Source organism: Bombus huntii, chromosome 10 (assembly GCF_024542735.1).
Source record: "Bombus huntii isolate Logan2020A chromosome 10, iyBomHunt1.1, whole genome shotgun sequence".
NCBI lineage: Eukaryota > Metazoa > Arthropoda > Insecta > Hymenoptera > Apidae > Bombus > Bombus huntii.
Window position 1 is genome coordinate 3,486,308 of NC_066247.1, and position 17,580 is coordinate 3,503,887.

Sequence of the window (17,580 nt, forward strand, 5' to 3'; positions counted from 1 at the left end):
ATTCAAAATCTTTCGCGATATTCAATAGGTAAAACAATTTTCCACCCAAGTTCCATTTACGTAAAATATATTTACAAAAATACGAATTTGCATAGATATCCATAGTCTATTTATCGAATGTAAAAAACACGATCGAGTCTGAAATGATTAAAAAGGAACGCAGCACAGTTAAACACTGAAGACCGTCTTTGAGATTCTCACGGTTGAGGATCGATGAAAACGCGATTCTCGATATCGTTTTATCGAAACACCGGAGAAATTGAAAAGCCCCCGAGCACCTGTCCTTGCCATAGCGAAAGCTTGGTTTTCGCGCGATTTCTAAATATTTCCGACACACCTGTTTCCATCAGCCGTGCTTGCAAAGAGAGACGAGTTCGATCGACCGGTTGGAAACGCAGAAGCAAAAAACCGGCTATCTCTACGGAGAAGAACCTTACGGAGTAGGTCAACTACGAGGAAATACACCGGATGGGTACCGCGGGAAGATTTAACTAGACGTCAGATCGGAATATCTCGTTTCGCTTTCGTACGATTCGCGAATTTTTCGTCTCGAGAAAACACACAGATAGCGAAATGTGAAACATAGCGTCGTGCAAACTCGTAGTTTCATATCTCGATAACGATCGCGACGACGGTGCCGTCTACTTTCGTAATGGTCGATTGGAACGTTGAGCGATCGGCAATCATCGTCGCAGCTGGAGCCCTGACAAAATAACGAACGACGTGGTTTCACTTACGAGCTCGATCCATGATCGTGTACACCTTAATTGTAAGAATTGGCACATTGGTCGATTTGTAGCGACAGTGTTTGAATTTGATCAAAGTGTTAGAAATTAATGTCGATTCACAACGGTGTAGAAAAGTTATCAGACGGATACTTTATAAGTTATATTTTAAAAGCTAGAAATTAAATTGAACTGATATTGAGTGGAAGACTATGGCGACTAAAGGAAAACAATGTAACAAATAATCGTTACTATGTACGATACGTCGTACGATATTGGTTAAAATTGTTTAAAGTATCGCTTTCAAGATAAGAAATCTATCTGGACGACATTCGCGTACCACTGTATATGGCTATCACGTTATGCGTCTTTTATGAAAATTCTTGAATTTATCATTTGAAAGAAGGAATTTACAATTACTCAAATTTATTTAGATCGATAATATCGGTGCTAATAGTTGAGCGTTGGGATGTATTCGCGCGATACTATTTCTCTTTTGTGAAGCGCAATGTCTTGAAGAGTTAAGCGGTTGACCGGCATGTGCCACCGATAACTGGTTCCGATTAACCTCCACCCCTGCCGCAACAGGATGTGTGCAACAGGATGCAAAAGGTGTTGAAACGGCCGAAAGAGATACCGTAGAGAAGGCTGGTTGTTGCAATTTATAGCGACCCACCGCCGGATTGTTTGTTTCCCAAACGTTGCAGAAAGTTTCAAAGTGGCTGGGGAGGGGACTAAATATAAAACGCGTGCACGCAACAGTGCAAGTGCAACCTCGATGGCCTGCGAGCGGCATCATAATGTAGATCGCCTTAACAATGTGTAATCGATGATACGCGTTCGCCGGGACGCGAGATCGCTCGGCGAACACTCGGAGAAAGGAACGGTTCAATGAACCATTCGATGCTTTGTTACACGAAGAATTTCTTTTTTCTCTCCCTTGGCAAAATCGATACAAATTATAGGTTGCGTAATGTCATTGAAATTAAAAATAACGTTTCCTTTGTGCGTAGCTCTGCGAATCGACCGGTTGTCACGCCCAGGAAATGATGAAAAAGAAAAGATGGAAGGAAGAACAAAACCGTAGAGGAAATAACTGTGTACGACATTCGCACGCCCTCGATCTGTCGTATTCGTATTCAACGATAAATTGCACGACATAAATTGATACGTAAAGACATGACGAAAATCGTCGAATATTAGTGGCGAGTTCAGGTACGTCGCAAATAAAGTCACATCGCAGTTTATTTTTAAAAATTAACGCGCGACGAACAGATTGGCGTGTGTAAGTATTATCCAGTATCGTAGCAGCGTGTTTTCTTAATTAAATATAAACAAGATAAGGAAGATTCCTCCGTACCGGATAGTCCATCGTGATCAATTCCAGAAATAATATTAAAAAAACCAATTAATACCGAGCAATCGTGTATTTAATCTTAATATACCATGGATTTAATTAGAATTTCATATGAAAAATCTAAAAGAAAACAAGTATAACACTATGGACCACTAGTTTACCATTAGTTCAATAATTTACATACTTTGATAACATTCATACGTGATTAATATTAATACACGAAGCGTCCACTGCGTTCGATGATTCGTTATCATTACGCCGATAAGCGTTCGTTCAAAACAGTTGCGAATAATTATTCGAACCCTGTGAAGAGAACATTAGATACTGAATTTGATCCGTATCTATGAAAGCTTATTCGATTTGATTCTATCACCGGCAAATACTATCCATAGGGACTTTGAATTAACGAGTCAGCAGGTTTGACATTCAATAACAATACTACGTCAACGACTTAAATTCCGTTTAGTCGATTAAAGAAACTGTATCGTTCTATGTGACCATATATTCGCACGTGTGCACGAAGTATTACGATCGCGTGTTTCGGTTCGTTTCTATATGTATGTATCATAACCATGCGAGATTCTCGAACAAAGATATATCTTTTCTGCACTAGTCAGCGGAAGAAATGCATGGCTGCACTCTTAGAAAATATCGATGTATGGCATCAAATACAGTTTTCGCAATCTCGACCGATGTAGTAATCCTCCGCAGAGGAACATCCTCTTTAAGCCAAAATGTAATATCATGAAACGTAGGAAAGATGGTAGAACACACCTAGCGGCAGGATTAAAATTATTGCCACCATGGACCAAAGAACACTCTCGAGTTTGATTTTGGACGAAAGCACCACCCTTTTGCACGATTTATCGTTTACGACCGTGAAGATGCGTTCACGTTCGACAAATGTGAATGGCTCCTTATCTCGATAAATCCCACTGACTAAGAAGCAAATCACACGTTGATCTTATTTTAATAGAATGGAATAATCGGGCCGCTCATTTGTCAAATCGATTAACTCCACGAAGCAAACAATAGAGAAAATTGATGAAACTATATACGATAAACTGATGAAATCATACAAGATAAGCAGCAATCAAGCGCTTTGGTATTAAAATTTGAAAAATTTCAAAAAGTGGGGTTAACCAATTTGGTCTGTGAGCACCTCGTTTGGTGGTCATAATAATCGAAATCGAAGATAATTTCTGGCCATAGATTAGGTCTATCCGCGTGTCAGATAACTAAGATATAAGATGCGCAAGCGCATCTTCAACATTCGCGAATTTTTGTGCGTTAGCCTCGAAGTAATATTAAGAAATTACGTGAAATTTGTACAGTGGAATGAACTCTTGATATCGATAGACTCGAAGAAAGGAAGTTTGCCAATCGATCGAGCAAGAGCATATAGCGATGCCGAAATTAGTGTAGGAGCGACTGAAATCGAAAGAACTATACATTGGCACGGTTCATCGATTTCATCACCGGAAAAAAAAGGGACAATAATTATGCAACGAAAATAACGATGCACTGTAAGCGGCGAACGCAATCGGCGAATCGATTTCAAGCGATCGATGATCCGAGAAATTGAGATCGATTCGTAGATGTCTTCTACCGATTGTCCATTAAAACCCAACTGCATGCAGCAGGTGTAGGAAGCAGCTTTCAATCGCGAATAATTCTCTTTCGATGCAATGCCAATTCCAATCCTTATTTGGCACTTACCAAAACAGTTGTATGCCATCGAGAAGATCGATGTATTTCACACGTACAAGTAGATTTGATTAAAAAGCTCTGAACCAACATCCCACATGCGTACGATAATATCATAAAACAAAATTGACAGTCCAAAACATAAATCACGAAATTTTGTTCGGTCGTTTGGATTTTCAATTGATTACTAGGAAATTGAATGCTCACTTACGATAGACAGGAAGTGAGGACGGTGGGGCGACCAGACGCCTCGGTGAACGACACCAGGACCAAAGAAAACAGGTGCAACGTCGAGTTGAATGTGCAAACGTAACAACGGCGTGCACTTTCGATGAACGCAGTGGGCAATGCCACGATTGTAACAACGCGTTGTCACGAGCACTCTAAAACACGAGGGCGAATAGGTTTCTGTACGTACGCACGCACGCAAGCACGTTCGAATGCACGAACACTCGTGCGAACTGTTCCTTAAGGAACGAGCGTAGATACACACGCGGACAGCGTACACACATCACCGCCTGATCGTACACACACTACGTACCGTGGTAGCGACCGCTGACCGATGACAGCCATCCGACACTGTCTTACGCCAACTGGTGTTTACTACTGAAACGCTCCGTCGTCCCTCGAGCCGTCGCGACGGCTCGGGACGAGGAACACACCGGGAACCAACGAGCCTCTCGACGAGTGCAACAGTTGCTTGACCGGGGCGCCCCGCAATGTCGACTCCGATTATTAACGCGGCTCTACGTTCCCCGACACGGTCGATAAACAGAAAATCCAGATATTTTTAGGAACTGGAAAAAAGGTTCGTAGTTAGTGATGGAATTTGGCACACTTTGAATAGCTTCGAATGTATATTATATACGGTGACTCACAGAAATATTCGAACACTTACAACAGAATTTTTCTTTGAATATACATGTTATAAAATTTTTGAATTTCGTTAGCACTGTAATAATGATAAACACGACTATCGTGATTATAAAAGCAAAATTTGAAACCAATCCGAAAATATATATAGAAGCCACATGACATTGATTTCAAACGCACATTTAATGAAAAACTAGTAAAGAGCATAAGTAGTAGTCTTAGACTATACGGTAAGTGCTAACAATGGGTCCATTAAACATCCTGGCTAACTAATATAGTAAAAAATTGACTGTTCAAATATTTGGATGATATTTGCGAAGTGTATGTTTCCACTGAATATCTTGTAACTCTTATATACATTCTCAGATTCATTTCAAAAGTTAACAATACAACCACGATAGTCGTGTCTCGTTACGATGCTAATAAGATTTCAAAATATTTTGTATCATACGTATATATAATGTTTCTAAGAGTGTTCAAATACTTCCGTGAGCCATGGTAACAAATTCGAATCGCTTTGAACATAGTTTGAAGCTTATAGCTCTCTCATCACTATTCATAGTGCCATAAAGATAAATAGAAAACAGCACAAAAATATTTTGCCACGTAGATCTATTATAAAAGGATTTCATGGAGCTTAATCGAAGTATTAATATATTGTTTCGACGTGAATAAAAAACATTATCAGTACAAAATTATAATTAATATATTACAATATAGCACACGACAGTTCTTTACCATTTATTTAAAATAAAATTCAATTGACTTTTAGATATTGGATCTATGTTAGTACGTTCACTACTGTCAGAGGTACTAGAATTTGAAATGTGTGAATGATAATTTTCTATTAAACAGACTTCTTCGTATAAATCTTCTGTAGACATTTCCACAATAAGTGCACATTCGTTTAGTAGCCAACGAAAAGTTCGTGGTAATGATTTTTCAAATATAGCGAAATTTTTTGATTTCACGCGGCTGAAAATGCAGTCGTACATCCAGTACTCCGTAAAGGGTTTAAAAAATATATCTTTCTCCTTGATTACAGTTTTTTCCTTACTTGATACAGGTGCAAGAGTGTCGTTTTGATTAAAAAATGAAATGTCGCTGAAATTAAGATAGTTATTTATATCAAAATTATCAATATTTATATTTATGTCATCAATACTAATGTCACTGAGATTGATATTTTCAGGGAATAATAATTGATTTTTTTCGGTACTTCCAACCTCTATATGTTTATCATTTATGACACTTGTGTCGATATTATCGCAAAGATTTACATTCTCTGTTGCGGCAAAAAATTCGGCGTCACTCTTTTCAATTTTTATAGGCGCAGCACTGCCCTTAATAAACTGACCCTTAGTATTTCGCTTAAGTTGAATTTTAGATTCTTTGGAATGTGTTTTTTTCATTCCATTCGACTTATGAATGGCTTCTTTTTCTGCTAGTGATAAATGTATGTTGTATTTATCACGTAGTTTATTTTCCAAAAGCGTCCGTTGATCCAAACCATTGCTCCCTAAATCTTCTTCGTTCTCACTATCGCTATCAACAGGTATTGCTAATTTCCCGTTTGGCAGAGTTTCGGTAAATGTAAAATCATTTCCTGCAAAGACATTTGCAGAATCTTTCATTGCACTTACAGTACTATCGTAATACTGATTTTTAATAGTGTCAAATTTAATGCTACATGGTGTTTTAGCGTGTAAATAGTCATTCACACTTTCGCTTTTAGCTTCTTCGTCCTGTAAGTCATCTTGCACGTCGATGAGCTGTTTTAGTTCATTTATATTTGGCATTCTAGGTTGTTCAAATGGAGGTACATTTTTTTCGAGAAAATGTACGTTCGAATCGACTATCTCTAACTCTATGCCACATTTCGCTGCTAATTCTACTAAACTAAAAAAGAGACCAATATATTTTAATTAAATGTGGTTAAAACTAGCATATTTCGAATTAATAATCTCAAATTACTTACGCATCAGATTTTGTCATGTACCCAACTTTTGTAAGAAAAAAATCGCTTCGTGCTATATTAGGAATATCGTAAAACGGATGATCTAATAAATGTTGCAAGTACGAATGAAGAGGTGTTAGAGATGGTGGAAATATATCAATTGCCTTTGGCGATGAATCATTGATATTTAAGTTACTTATGTGTTTTCCCATAGCACTAATAATTTCTTCTGGCAAATAATGTTTAGAATTTTTTATTTCGCGTTCATTCTTATTCGATTTAGAAGATATAAATTCTAAGAATTTTAAATATAAATCGTCGATTCCATCTGCATCGGGACAATATTTCATTTTGGTTGGATAATGCGCGTGCATTAAAATCGTCCTTCTGCATTCAATATATTTTTGCCATTCTTGAAAACTAAAAAGCTTATTATTGAGTAAGCCGCGTTCAATAGCTGTGCTGAAATACAAAAGAGAAAGGAGGTATTTATATTAGCAATAAAAAAATTTAATGTATTTAATGTATTAATTCTCATTAAAAGTACGATTATAAAAGGAGATTTGCACTCGCAATTTTTGTCGTCTTTGTCATACATTTCTCTTCTTTCTTCATATAATCTAGCCCCGTATGTAATTAAATCGTTTTCGATTACAGCGTATGGCATTTTTTCGGAAGTAAAATATGTTGCCCAATGACCATCTGACTGAAGTACAATTCCACCACCGACTTGTTCAAATTTTTTTAACATATAAGAAAAGTGCTTATGCAGAGCTTCCTCGCCCGAAATATGACATTTAACGTCTTCTACAATTGCACGCGCTAGTCCTAGTTTCATTATAGATTCTCCATGTCCTGTTAAGGAGCATCCTACGTTCCTATTAGCATATGTACCACAACCCAATATTGGAGTATCTCCTACTCTCCCTACCAACTTTTTATTTAAACCTCCAGTTGTAGTTCCAGCAGCTACACTATATCCGTCATACGCTACACAACCAACAGTACCAAGACTATCTATAAATAATAATTTCATGAATAAATAAAAATCTACTCTTTATCGTGGTCTAAAATGTAATCAATTTACTCGTTAACATATCGATATCCAATAAACTTTGATTATAAACATCCGAATTAAATTCTCCTGTTTTCCCTGAATGTAAAGCTATACGTGCTGCTGGTGAGACCATATTTCCTTCTGATATCCAATTTAAATCTGCATGTTTTGCTAGATTTTTAGCTCCTTCACCCACGAAAATGGAATTTGGAAAATTGTTCATAACATATTTTGCGAGTGTTATAGGATGTTCTATGTCTGAAACTGCCGCTACTGATCCACATTTAAATGTGAAACCATCCATTATGCTAGCATCCATTTGAACTTTTCCTAATAAGGAATATTAATAATCTTCACTTACGTAATCAAACTTTGCTAATATATTATTGATATATATTTGAAATGCACCTATTTCATTCAACACGGATCCGTAACTACAGTTAAAAAATTCATCACATTCAAGCCACCATAATGCAGCTTCTACAGCATCTACTGCAGTTTCACCATTTATTAATTTTTCATAACCATTGATGGCGGCTTTTTTACAAGCTGTCATTTTTTCTATAACTATAGAATCACTAAAATCCCCCGCACCGCCGTGTACAATTATGCACGGAGTATTACTTTCGTAACATTTACATTCTCCGAACCCAATTTGTTTTTGCGATTTATTTAACGCACTATCAGATAATGTAATATTTCCATGTTGCATTTTTGTTCCAAATAAACTGACCATTTTTACTATTTACATTACAGATTTACAGACTTTGAGGTTCAAAACATAAAATAATATATATAATAGATATTCATTTTTTTCAAACATACCTGTTGATCTTCTCTGCAATTCTACTAATGCGATATTCAGTTACGCCATCTAGAGCAAGTAAAATTTTCAGCACTACTATAATAAATGCCATTGCACGACCTTCATAGTTAGGAATGCATGACTTTTTTGCATCAAATATCATTTTAGGAGGTGATAAAGCTATTAATCTTTCTGTATATAATTGGATGCCCCCTAAAATCATATATGATATACACATATAAGATTCAGTTAATAGTAGGAATGTAAGCAAAGATATAAATAAACAAGCTGAAAATATAAATAAATAAACTGAAAATTTAAATAAATAAACTGAAAATTTAAATAAATAAACTGAAAATATAAAATATAATCATACTTGGCAATCCTAGTTCTTGACAATATCGGTTAACTAAAGATAGAAAATCAGGACAAACTATATTCCATACACCAAGTAATTTTGCTATACTTGCAATAATTCGTCTCATGCCCTTATGTGTAATTTCAACATTCTGTGTTAAGAAGCTTCTTTCATTTGCTGTTAAATTCAGTTCTGGTGGTAATAAATGATCCAATTTGTAGTAAGACAAGTGTCCTTCTCTTCCATATCTAAGAAAAGATTCTTTAATAAATAAAATTTCAGTTTATATATTAATTATATATATTATATATATCATTATATATTAATAACTATATATATCATGATAATAAGAAACAACATCTCTTACATGCCTTAACATATCTCCTAATTGTATAGGTTGATTATGGATCCTTAAAGCTAAATATATAATTGCCCATAGTCGCATAGGTGTAATTATATTAGGTCCCATTTTGTACTGAGTACTTATGTGTTTCGCCCTGTATTGAACTCTTTCAAATCTAGGTATATTTTTTGATAATCTTTTAATTTTTCTTGCTTCTTCTTTGGCATGGGAACTAAATTGCACTCTAAATAAATCAAAAAGTATAAGAAATATTTCAATACATGTATATCAAATTTTTTAAAGAAACTTACTTTCCCTCATTTTCTGATGATTTCACAGAACTAGATTGCCTACTATATATACTTTGACTTTGACTGAACATACTAAGACCATCACCCTCAGAACTATTTTGAGACTGAAGATATCTATCATAATCTGCCGCTATTAGAAGTCTCTGAAAAAATGTGGTTTGCGTGAAATATGAAATAAATTTGTTTCTATTAATAAATATTATAAAAATTACTTTGTTTCTGTTCAATTCTCTCATAGAACTACCCTCACTAAGTCCAGTAATGCTAGTTCCACTAACAGAAGTATTTGTATTACTTCTATGTCTTTTGCGCTTTCTGGATGTTTTTTCCGATTGTACCTTGCCATAAATAATATCTGCATCCCTATTATAGTAAACATTAATTTGTCTGAATATAAACATAAACATAATTCAAATTGTTTACTCAAACATACCTTTTCTTATATCTTCTAGCTAATTTGGGCATAGATTTCCTTCTAGTTGAGATAAATGCTACTTCAAGTTTGCCTAAATATGTTGCCCATAATTGTAATACTGTCAATTTTATATCAGATGGAACTCCAAGTTCTATTAGCTCATTCGTTAAACCAATTAAAACAAAATTGTATAATTCCCATGAAGTCCATCCAACCTCATTACCTAATAATTGTAAGCAAAGATTGCATACTTAACATTTAAAGATATTAATAAATTCCTAGAATAATATTTAAAATAATATTGATACAGACCTGATATATCAGATTTTAATTGCCTAATTCTTGTTTTTCGCAATCTAGTCGTACTATCTATACGTAATTCAAGAACTTCCTCTCTGATATCCTACAGAAATAATGAAATTAATTACTATTGATTATGAATTATGTTTAAAAAGATAAGAATAAAATTACAGTATATTATTACCTCATTTTGCGTTTGACACGTTTGACAAAAGAAATATCCAGCTTCTTTGTAAAAATCTTTACTGCCACAAATTTTGCACTTTTGCATTTTCTTTATGTACTCCTAACGGGAGTTCTGTCTTCTGCTGTTTGTTGCATTTAGGTATACTATGAGGTTATGCGACACGAGCACGCTTTACATCTCACCTCGTACTTTCTCATTAACAGAGGAACTTAACTTTACAGCGAGTACTCACGTGACCGATCATAATCTTTCGTTCTGAATTGCGATTGGTGTAGTTTGAACGAATGATACATTGAAGATACATGTGAATTGTACCCTGTAGCGGGAATACAACGCAGAATATTACCGCTAATTTACGGTTAAGTTTTCAGAGAAATGTAAACAATAATCGAAGTGTTTGTTATAAAACTTTGTTATCATTGAAACATTACACACGGTAAATATAACGTGACGATTATAAAAATAATCTTTCCTGACACGTCATAATTCTTGAATTGTGCTAGAAAGTTTTTCTACAATCAAGAGAACTAGATTTTGCCTCACAATTGAATTCGTTTACAATAGCGTCCTAACCTCTATCTTGCATCGTACTCTTGAAGGAGATTGTGCTGCCGTAATTGAAGAAGGATGGCTAATTTTCCGAATGTTTATAGACAACTTTCTTTAAGGGATCAGTTTATTGTTAAAATGTGACACTGTGTTAAACTCAGAATAAAAGATGACAAGGCACGTATAGTTTGTGATTATGGAGTATGACTCTGCATCGAACTGTGAAGGTCATCTGCAAGATTTCGAAGCTTCAGAAGATCTCCCGCGTTTAAGAGAAATACAAAAACTTGAATGTTCAACCTGTACTACAAGTTCTACACCATGGCATTCTCTGCAGGTTGTGGCACCGCAGCCAAAGATCAAACTGGGTCCAACAAGCAAAAGTCTTTCATCTCAGGTAATGGAATATTACCACAAGTATTCTCAAAATACAAATTTGGATCAATATTTTTCGTTGCCTACGTCTAGTACATCACCAGAAGCAAATAAATGTTACTATAGTATATACGAAGTAAATCCTAAAGTAGAGGCTAACAGACAAGATTGTATAGGAGAGGAGTATAATTTAAAGACTTGTGTGCCCAGAGAGAGAAGAAGATGGGTGAGACCACCCCTTATTGGCCAATCCTCGAACGCAGAGTCATCATCTAGATATGCTCAACCATTGTCAAATCCAGAATCTCCATCGTCTGATTTAAAACATGTTACATCAGAGGCAATTCTAGAAGAAAAAAATGAAAATCAGGAGATTTTAACAGAAAGCATAGAAAGGAAAATATCTTCTCCAACTTCTAGTATTGCTTCCCATAAGCCACTCGAATGGGATAGTGGAGCAGATGTTGGTTATTTTAATCTAGTACCCAGTAAACAAAATGATAAGAAATTAAGTACAATAGAACGCATGGCTTTAGCTAGAGGTTGTTCTGCCGCTTTAAGATTGGATCCAGAAGGTACTACGGAGTCGGGAATTTCTGGGAAGCTCGTGGGAGTTCAAAAAAATTCAACCACTTCTATGGTTCCCAATGCTAATTCCACACCATTAAATCTGGGAGATGCTTCAGGATCAGAAAGTGAGATTGAAATTACTCCGATTGTTAAGAATCATTTGCCAGGTATAATAACGGGAAACGATATAAAGTCCAATGAAAAATCTCTTCCTAAGGATCTCAAGCAGCAAGATGCTTTTGTGCATTATTCAAAAAAGGAGCACAACTATGATACTCCAAAATCAACGTTTGTATCCAAGGTCCCTCTTGTAAAACCCACAGGTGAGATAAGAAAGCTAACAAGCAAACAAAATACGAACAAAGAAAATATATGCCCTCTCACGTCGCCTTTAAAAAAGAGCACATCCATGAATACGTTAATTATACCAGCCTCTAAATTACCGTTGAAACGAAGTCAAAGCGAGTTGAATTTGTACGCTAGGGATAAGAGCAGAGCCGCGTTGCCACTAATTTTTAACTCTTCATCCTCTATCGCGACTATTGTAAATAAACCTTCCACTTGTGATAAACTTATACAGACGAGTCTATGCACTTATACTCAAGAATCCGTTGGCGTGCAAGTCTCGGTTCTCGATGAAGAGAAGCCGCCGTTACCAAAGAGAGGAACTAGTTTGCAGAAGGATTCGACATTAATGTTAAAGAATCCAAAGGGAACGTACAAAGTTCAGAATTGGAGGAAGCATGAAGCCAATGAAACACAAGATGTTGGAGTAAACGAGCGTAGTAAGAAAGTAAAGCCGCGATACAGTAATTCGGAACCATCTCAGAATGGTTCTGCGAGGCATACGCCTCAGCCTGACGGTGTAGGGAATATAACTGGCAGAGCAAATAGTTTCGAGTATTTCCCTGGTCACGTATACGAGAACGTTCCTAATGGAAGCGGTAGCCATATCTCATCTTCGGAGACCGGAAGGTCTCATTCTACTCTACCTAATACCAGCTCCAGTATTAACGAGAAGCTATGGGGAGAGTCGAATAGCTTGGTGAAGGATCTAGAACGGAGCGTAAATATATTAAAAAGTCTCGTCGATGCGAATAAATGCGACAAGGAAGTTAAGAAAAGACTGATACATCATGTAGTCAAGAGATTGATCACTGCCAAATATACAGACGACAAAATCGAACATAATCTAGAAGACAATGTTCCATGGAATCCTGACGATGCTAGGAGCAGAGTGTACGGTAGGGAAATACTCCAGGCTTTAACGAAAAAGCATAATACCAGCGATTCTTCAGGTAACTGGAATTTGCAGAAGGAAATAACGCAAAGAAAACCCATGAGGAATGGAAGAGGCATTACGAAAGATATTACGTTAGAAAGTAGCAGTGATAAAATAGATAAGAATACGGACAGAACAGAAACTGACGGACGAAAAGCGAGGATGGGTCTTAGATCTGACGATTGTCATCGGAGCAACGATACTATTACCGATCCAGACAAGAGCGAAAGCTCTGAATGCTTTTTACCTCAAAGAAATCGCAAAGGCAACAAAATGCAAGATATATTTTGTACAAAAGAAAGATGTAAAATTTCTCAGAGAGATTCGACGATGACGACAACGGCGACGACGACGACGACGACGACGACGGCTACTCCTCCTGATCATAACCGAATGTTGTTGGACGCGGTTGTGAACAACAGAAGACCCATCGTTCGTTCAAGCAATGCAGGAGAACGTGACGATTGGAGATTGCTCACTACATTTTCAGAAAGACAATTCGAACTTAAAAAGTGCGGCAGTTCTGACTCCGGAGACTCGAAATTGGTTAGCTATGCCGAGATGGAGAAAAGAAATCAATTGATTTGGATCACGAATGAAATCAGTCATTTATGTAATTTGAAGAAATTGTTAGAAGAGTCGCGAAGGCCAGAAAGATCACGAACGTCTCCAAAGAAATCGAGGTCAGGAAACTGCAAAAGGAAACCGATGGAGTCGCTGACGCATGTACATGATTTACCTAATGGTAAGGATTATTTGCAAAGGAACGGATCAGATACACAAGCCGATTCAGTGGAAGAGCCATGGTCATCTCATTGCAATTTAGCAACGTGTCAACTTTCCAGTAGATCAAATAGTATTATCCAACGTATTAAAAAGCGAAACAGTTGCGCACAAACTGCGACTAACATTACCAGTGCCCTCTCGAAGACTGGCGGTGAGATCGTGTCTGCCTCTAATCTACACAATTCCAGAATTAAGTTAGTCAGTACTGGGATGCAAACTGTCTCTCAAGAAATATCTACAGCTTCTGCTATGGTGCAGTCAGAAATCGTGCATTATGTCCAGTGTTCGGCGCATAGTGCGCTGCACTTCCAAAACAATCACAAATGCAACGAACAAGCGAATCAATGCTTAAAGTATCACGCCATTCAAAATGTAGTTACCACTTGCATGCAATGTTTACAGGAGCAGAAGGATCGATCGAGCAGCGTCCAGAAAGTGCATACGAATATAGAAAACTTTCGAGAGGAGAGTCCAGTTGGCTCACAGGGATTGTCTGATCAGATGAATAGTAACTCCTCGTCTGAGGTAATGCATCATTGTGCGAACAAGGAAGTCCAGACGAGTTCACTTAAGCAAAAAGAAACGAAGAATCAAATAAACGCCTCGAGGTCAAAGTCGTGTGACTGCAAATGTGACACTAAAAAGGTAGTGTCCAAAGGATGTCAGTCGTGTGCATCGCCAATAATTGCATTGGAAAGTAACAATGCTCCTAAGTGCGACGAATGTCAGAAGAAGATATTCCATGCACGTGACAGAGATGAGGGGAATTCGAAAGAATGTAGTTGCACAACGGTGTGCGAATGCGATAACGACCACTCGAAAAAAGGTCGGGCACCAATGAGATATAGTTCAAAGTATTATCAGAATAATAATGGATACGTATCGAGTTTGAATCAAAATAGCCGCATCAAGCTGTGCGGATGTTCGAGCGATTGTGTCTGCGAGAACAGTCGCGAACCGGAAATGCAGAACGCGAAAGGATTCTGCAGTTGCCATTCAAATGGGAGAACTCAATACAATGGGTCTCGCTATTCTCGCGCGGAAGTGGAAGACTGTTCGACTCAACCGTGGCCTTATTGCGTTACTAATGGACAAGTTAACGAAACTGCACAGTACAAAGTACAAAGTAATGTAAAATGCAACTGCGAGAAAGATTGTTTTTGTAATAATCGAGCGAAAAATAGCGAAGAATTGTTGCGTGGCAGAGCCTGCAACAACGGAAAACCAAATTACGTGGACGAGGCGAATCAAACTAGTGATTCCGATATAAATTGTAAATATTGTCGTTGCTGTGGCACGGCATATCAAAGCGTCAAAAACTGTAGTTGTTATCAAACGTATCCAAAAGCCATTGCGTACGAATTGTCGTTCGCAAAGGAAAATGGCCAGAAAAATGATAATCTGGGTGCGTTTTTAAAAGTGCCATTATCGAATTATACTGTTAACGAAGTGAAAACGGATGGCTGTGTTTGCAACATGATTAAAAAAGTTAGCTCGAAGAAAAATTCTCCGCAAAAATGTACTTTACAGGTAAGTGGGCGCTATATATAGGGTGTCCTGCAACATGTGGACAATATTTCAGTCAATGTAATGCAAATAATAAAATCACATAATTATATATAACAATGTTTTATCGATTTTAGGATTATTTGTGTAAGAATAAAGCGGATTTTGTAAATAATGCAGAAACGCGTCGGCAATACATGTCGGAAATATCTCATCTGCGACAATTAAGAAAGGAAAAACGAATACAGTTGTTGGCAATGGCGACTACGTCGAATGTTTTAAAATCACCGAGAGCTTCTTCTAAACCAACAGGTAAGGATTTTCATTTTTTCATTTCTTTGTCGTTTACATTCTTATTGCCTTTATAACCTTTATATTCAGTTTACGCACAGAAAAAGATGAGCAACGAGGAAATGAGGGAGAGGTTGCGCAAACGGTATCTTCGTTTGAACGAGGTGCGACAGAAGCGACGGCAACAGGAGAAGCAAGAAGAAGCGCGACGTAATAAACTTATGGCCAAAATCTTTTGTAAGAAATTACAGCAAAAAGTACTGAGGGGCCAAGTAGATCTGTCTCAAAGCGTTAGCGTTATATCCAACATGTAATGTTAAAGAAATGTTTGCGCGTGCGTAGTTTAAATGTCAATTGCAGTCTGATGATCGAACAGACGATAGAAGAACGTACAAACTATCTCGCATTTCAGGCTGAGAGGATCATTAAAGATATTTGTTTCTAGAATTCTCTCCATGAATCTTACTTTTATTTACAATAATGCATAATATATACTAGTATTGTGTTAATGTTTACTTTATAGGATACACATGAACGTCTAAGTTTATGACATAAAGTTTATTTAGGCATTTGTGTGTAACGAGGATTAGAGCGATAACATAGTGACTTAGATGATCCAGAAGTTTTTGATATAGATCTAAGAATTAAGATATCATAATGCGTTGTTCTGCAAATTTGTGCCTACAATTTATATTTAACATTGAATTTAAGAAACTTTGTCTTGCCAATATATTTTCATATCAAAAATACTTAGTACTGCTCGTTTTAATGCAGTCGTTCCATTAAAATTCAATATGTTACCCAATATTTTGAGCTCAACGTTATCTAAATCTATCGATACATTGATACAGTGATCGCAAACAAGAGGTACTTTGTCATTCTTGATTGCTCTTGCTAAATTTATTATTGTTACCTTGTCAAGGTAGTTGGAATATTCTTGAATTAAAATCGCTACCTATTTTTTCAAAATTATAATGGAAATTTCCAGATTTACTGCGCTTTAAGCGAGCGTCACTATATATATATATATATAGATAGGAAACGTTGCACGTATGTTAAATCTCGTATGTTAAATATGATAATATAATAACGATAATTGTCATTTTCGTGGAACAATAGTAAATTCACAGCGTTAGAATCTCACATTTTACTGGTAAGATGTTTCGAAAACGAAAACTTCCTGCGTCGAGGAAGCGCACGATTGAGAATGGATCGCCTGATCGTGGCAAACTGAAATGCTTTAAGATGATGAAAGTAGTTATTAGTACCTGAATTACAGTACACAACTTTTTACCGCTCGTAAGACTTAGATAATATAGTCTCTTAAATTTTTATCTTCAATATTTTACCTTTTTGTATGATGATTATACTCATTTGGTTAATAAAAATAAAGAATCCATATAGGGACAGTTCTCCCGTTATTTTATTCTCGTATCTCACACATACTGTGCTAAATTTAAGAAAAAAGATCAGCAACTTCTTATGCGAAACCTACGTGTGCAACGCGGCTGATTTCTCTTTCAACATTCTATTTTTTATCATTCATTCAATGTCCTTGGTCGCTAACTCGAAAGCGTGTAAAAGAACAAAACGTCGCTGGAAAATCGTCTTGTTTCCCTCTATTCACGACGGTTTATATTCATATAATTTGTCTAATGAAACACGTTTTTTTGTCATCTGCAAAATTATCGACATTCCACGTCGGAGAACAAATGAACGCTCGAGAAGAGCTATGCTTGCAGAGCAAGGTAGAAAGAAAAAAACCGTGTAAAATCGACAATAACCTTGTTCTAGTAAAGTAATGCCGAAAGAAAAACCTCTCAACG

At 36.6% G+C, this 17,580-nt stretch overlaps 3 protein-coding genes across 3 annotated transcripts in view; 1 reads left to right on the forward strand and 2 right to left on the reverse strand.

Moving 5' to 3' along the window:
- LOC126869980 (protein phosphatase PP2A 55 kDa regulatory subunit) overlaps nucleotides 1–4,466 on the reverse strand; it is a 45,024-nt gene extending 40,558 nt beyond the window's left edge. The window contains exon 1 of the mRNA XM_050627249.1: nucleotides 4,001–4,466. The gene's annotated coding sequence lies outside the window, so the exon portion shown is untranslated. The remainder of the gene's footprint in view (nucleotides 1–4,000) is intronic.
- An 837-nt stretch (nucleotides 4,467–5,303) lies between these two features.
- Nucleotides 5,304–10,614, reverse strand: LOC126869965 (TATA box-binding protein-associated factor RNA polymerase I subunit B). The gene is made up of 10 exons (XM_050627211.1): nucleotides 10,393–10,614; nucleotides 10,221–10,311; nucleotides 9,927–10,131; nucleotides 9,706–9,856; nucleotides 9,494–9,636; nucleotides 9,211–9,426; nucleotides 8,858–9,087; nucleotides 8,502–8,694; nucleotides 6,641–7,081; nucleotides 5,304–6,561 (listed from the first exon to the last, which is right to left on the reverse strand). Exons 1-10 carry the CDS (start codon nucleotides 10,477–10,479, stop codon nucleotides 5,397–5,399), a joined length of 2,922 nt encoding a protein of 973 aa, XP_050483168.1. The 5' UTR covers nucleotides 10,480–10,614; the 3' UTR covers nucleotides 5,304–5,396.
- Nucleotides 10,615–10,728: 114 nt separating this feature from the next.
- LOC126869960 (uncharacterized) lies at nucleotides 10,729–17,175 on the forward strand. Its single transcript, XM_050627193.1, has 3 exons — nucleotides 10,729–15,487; nucleotides 15,601–15,775; nucleotides 15,845–17,175. Exons 1-3 carry the CDS (start codon nucleotides 11,141–11,143, stop codon nucleotides 16,066–16,068), a joined length of 4,746 nt encoding a protein of 1,581 aa, XP_050483150.1. The 5' UTR covers nucleotides 10,729–11,140; the 3' UTR covers nucleotides 16,069–17,175.
- Nucleotides 17,176–17,580: the final 405 nt, after the last annotated feature.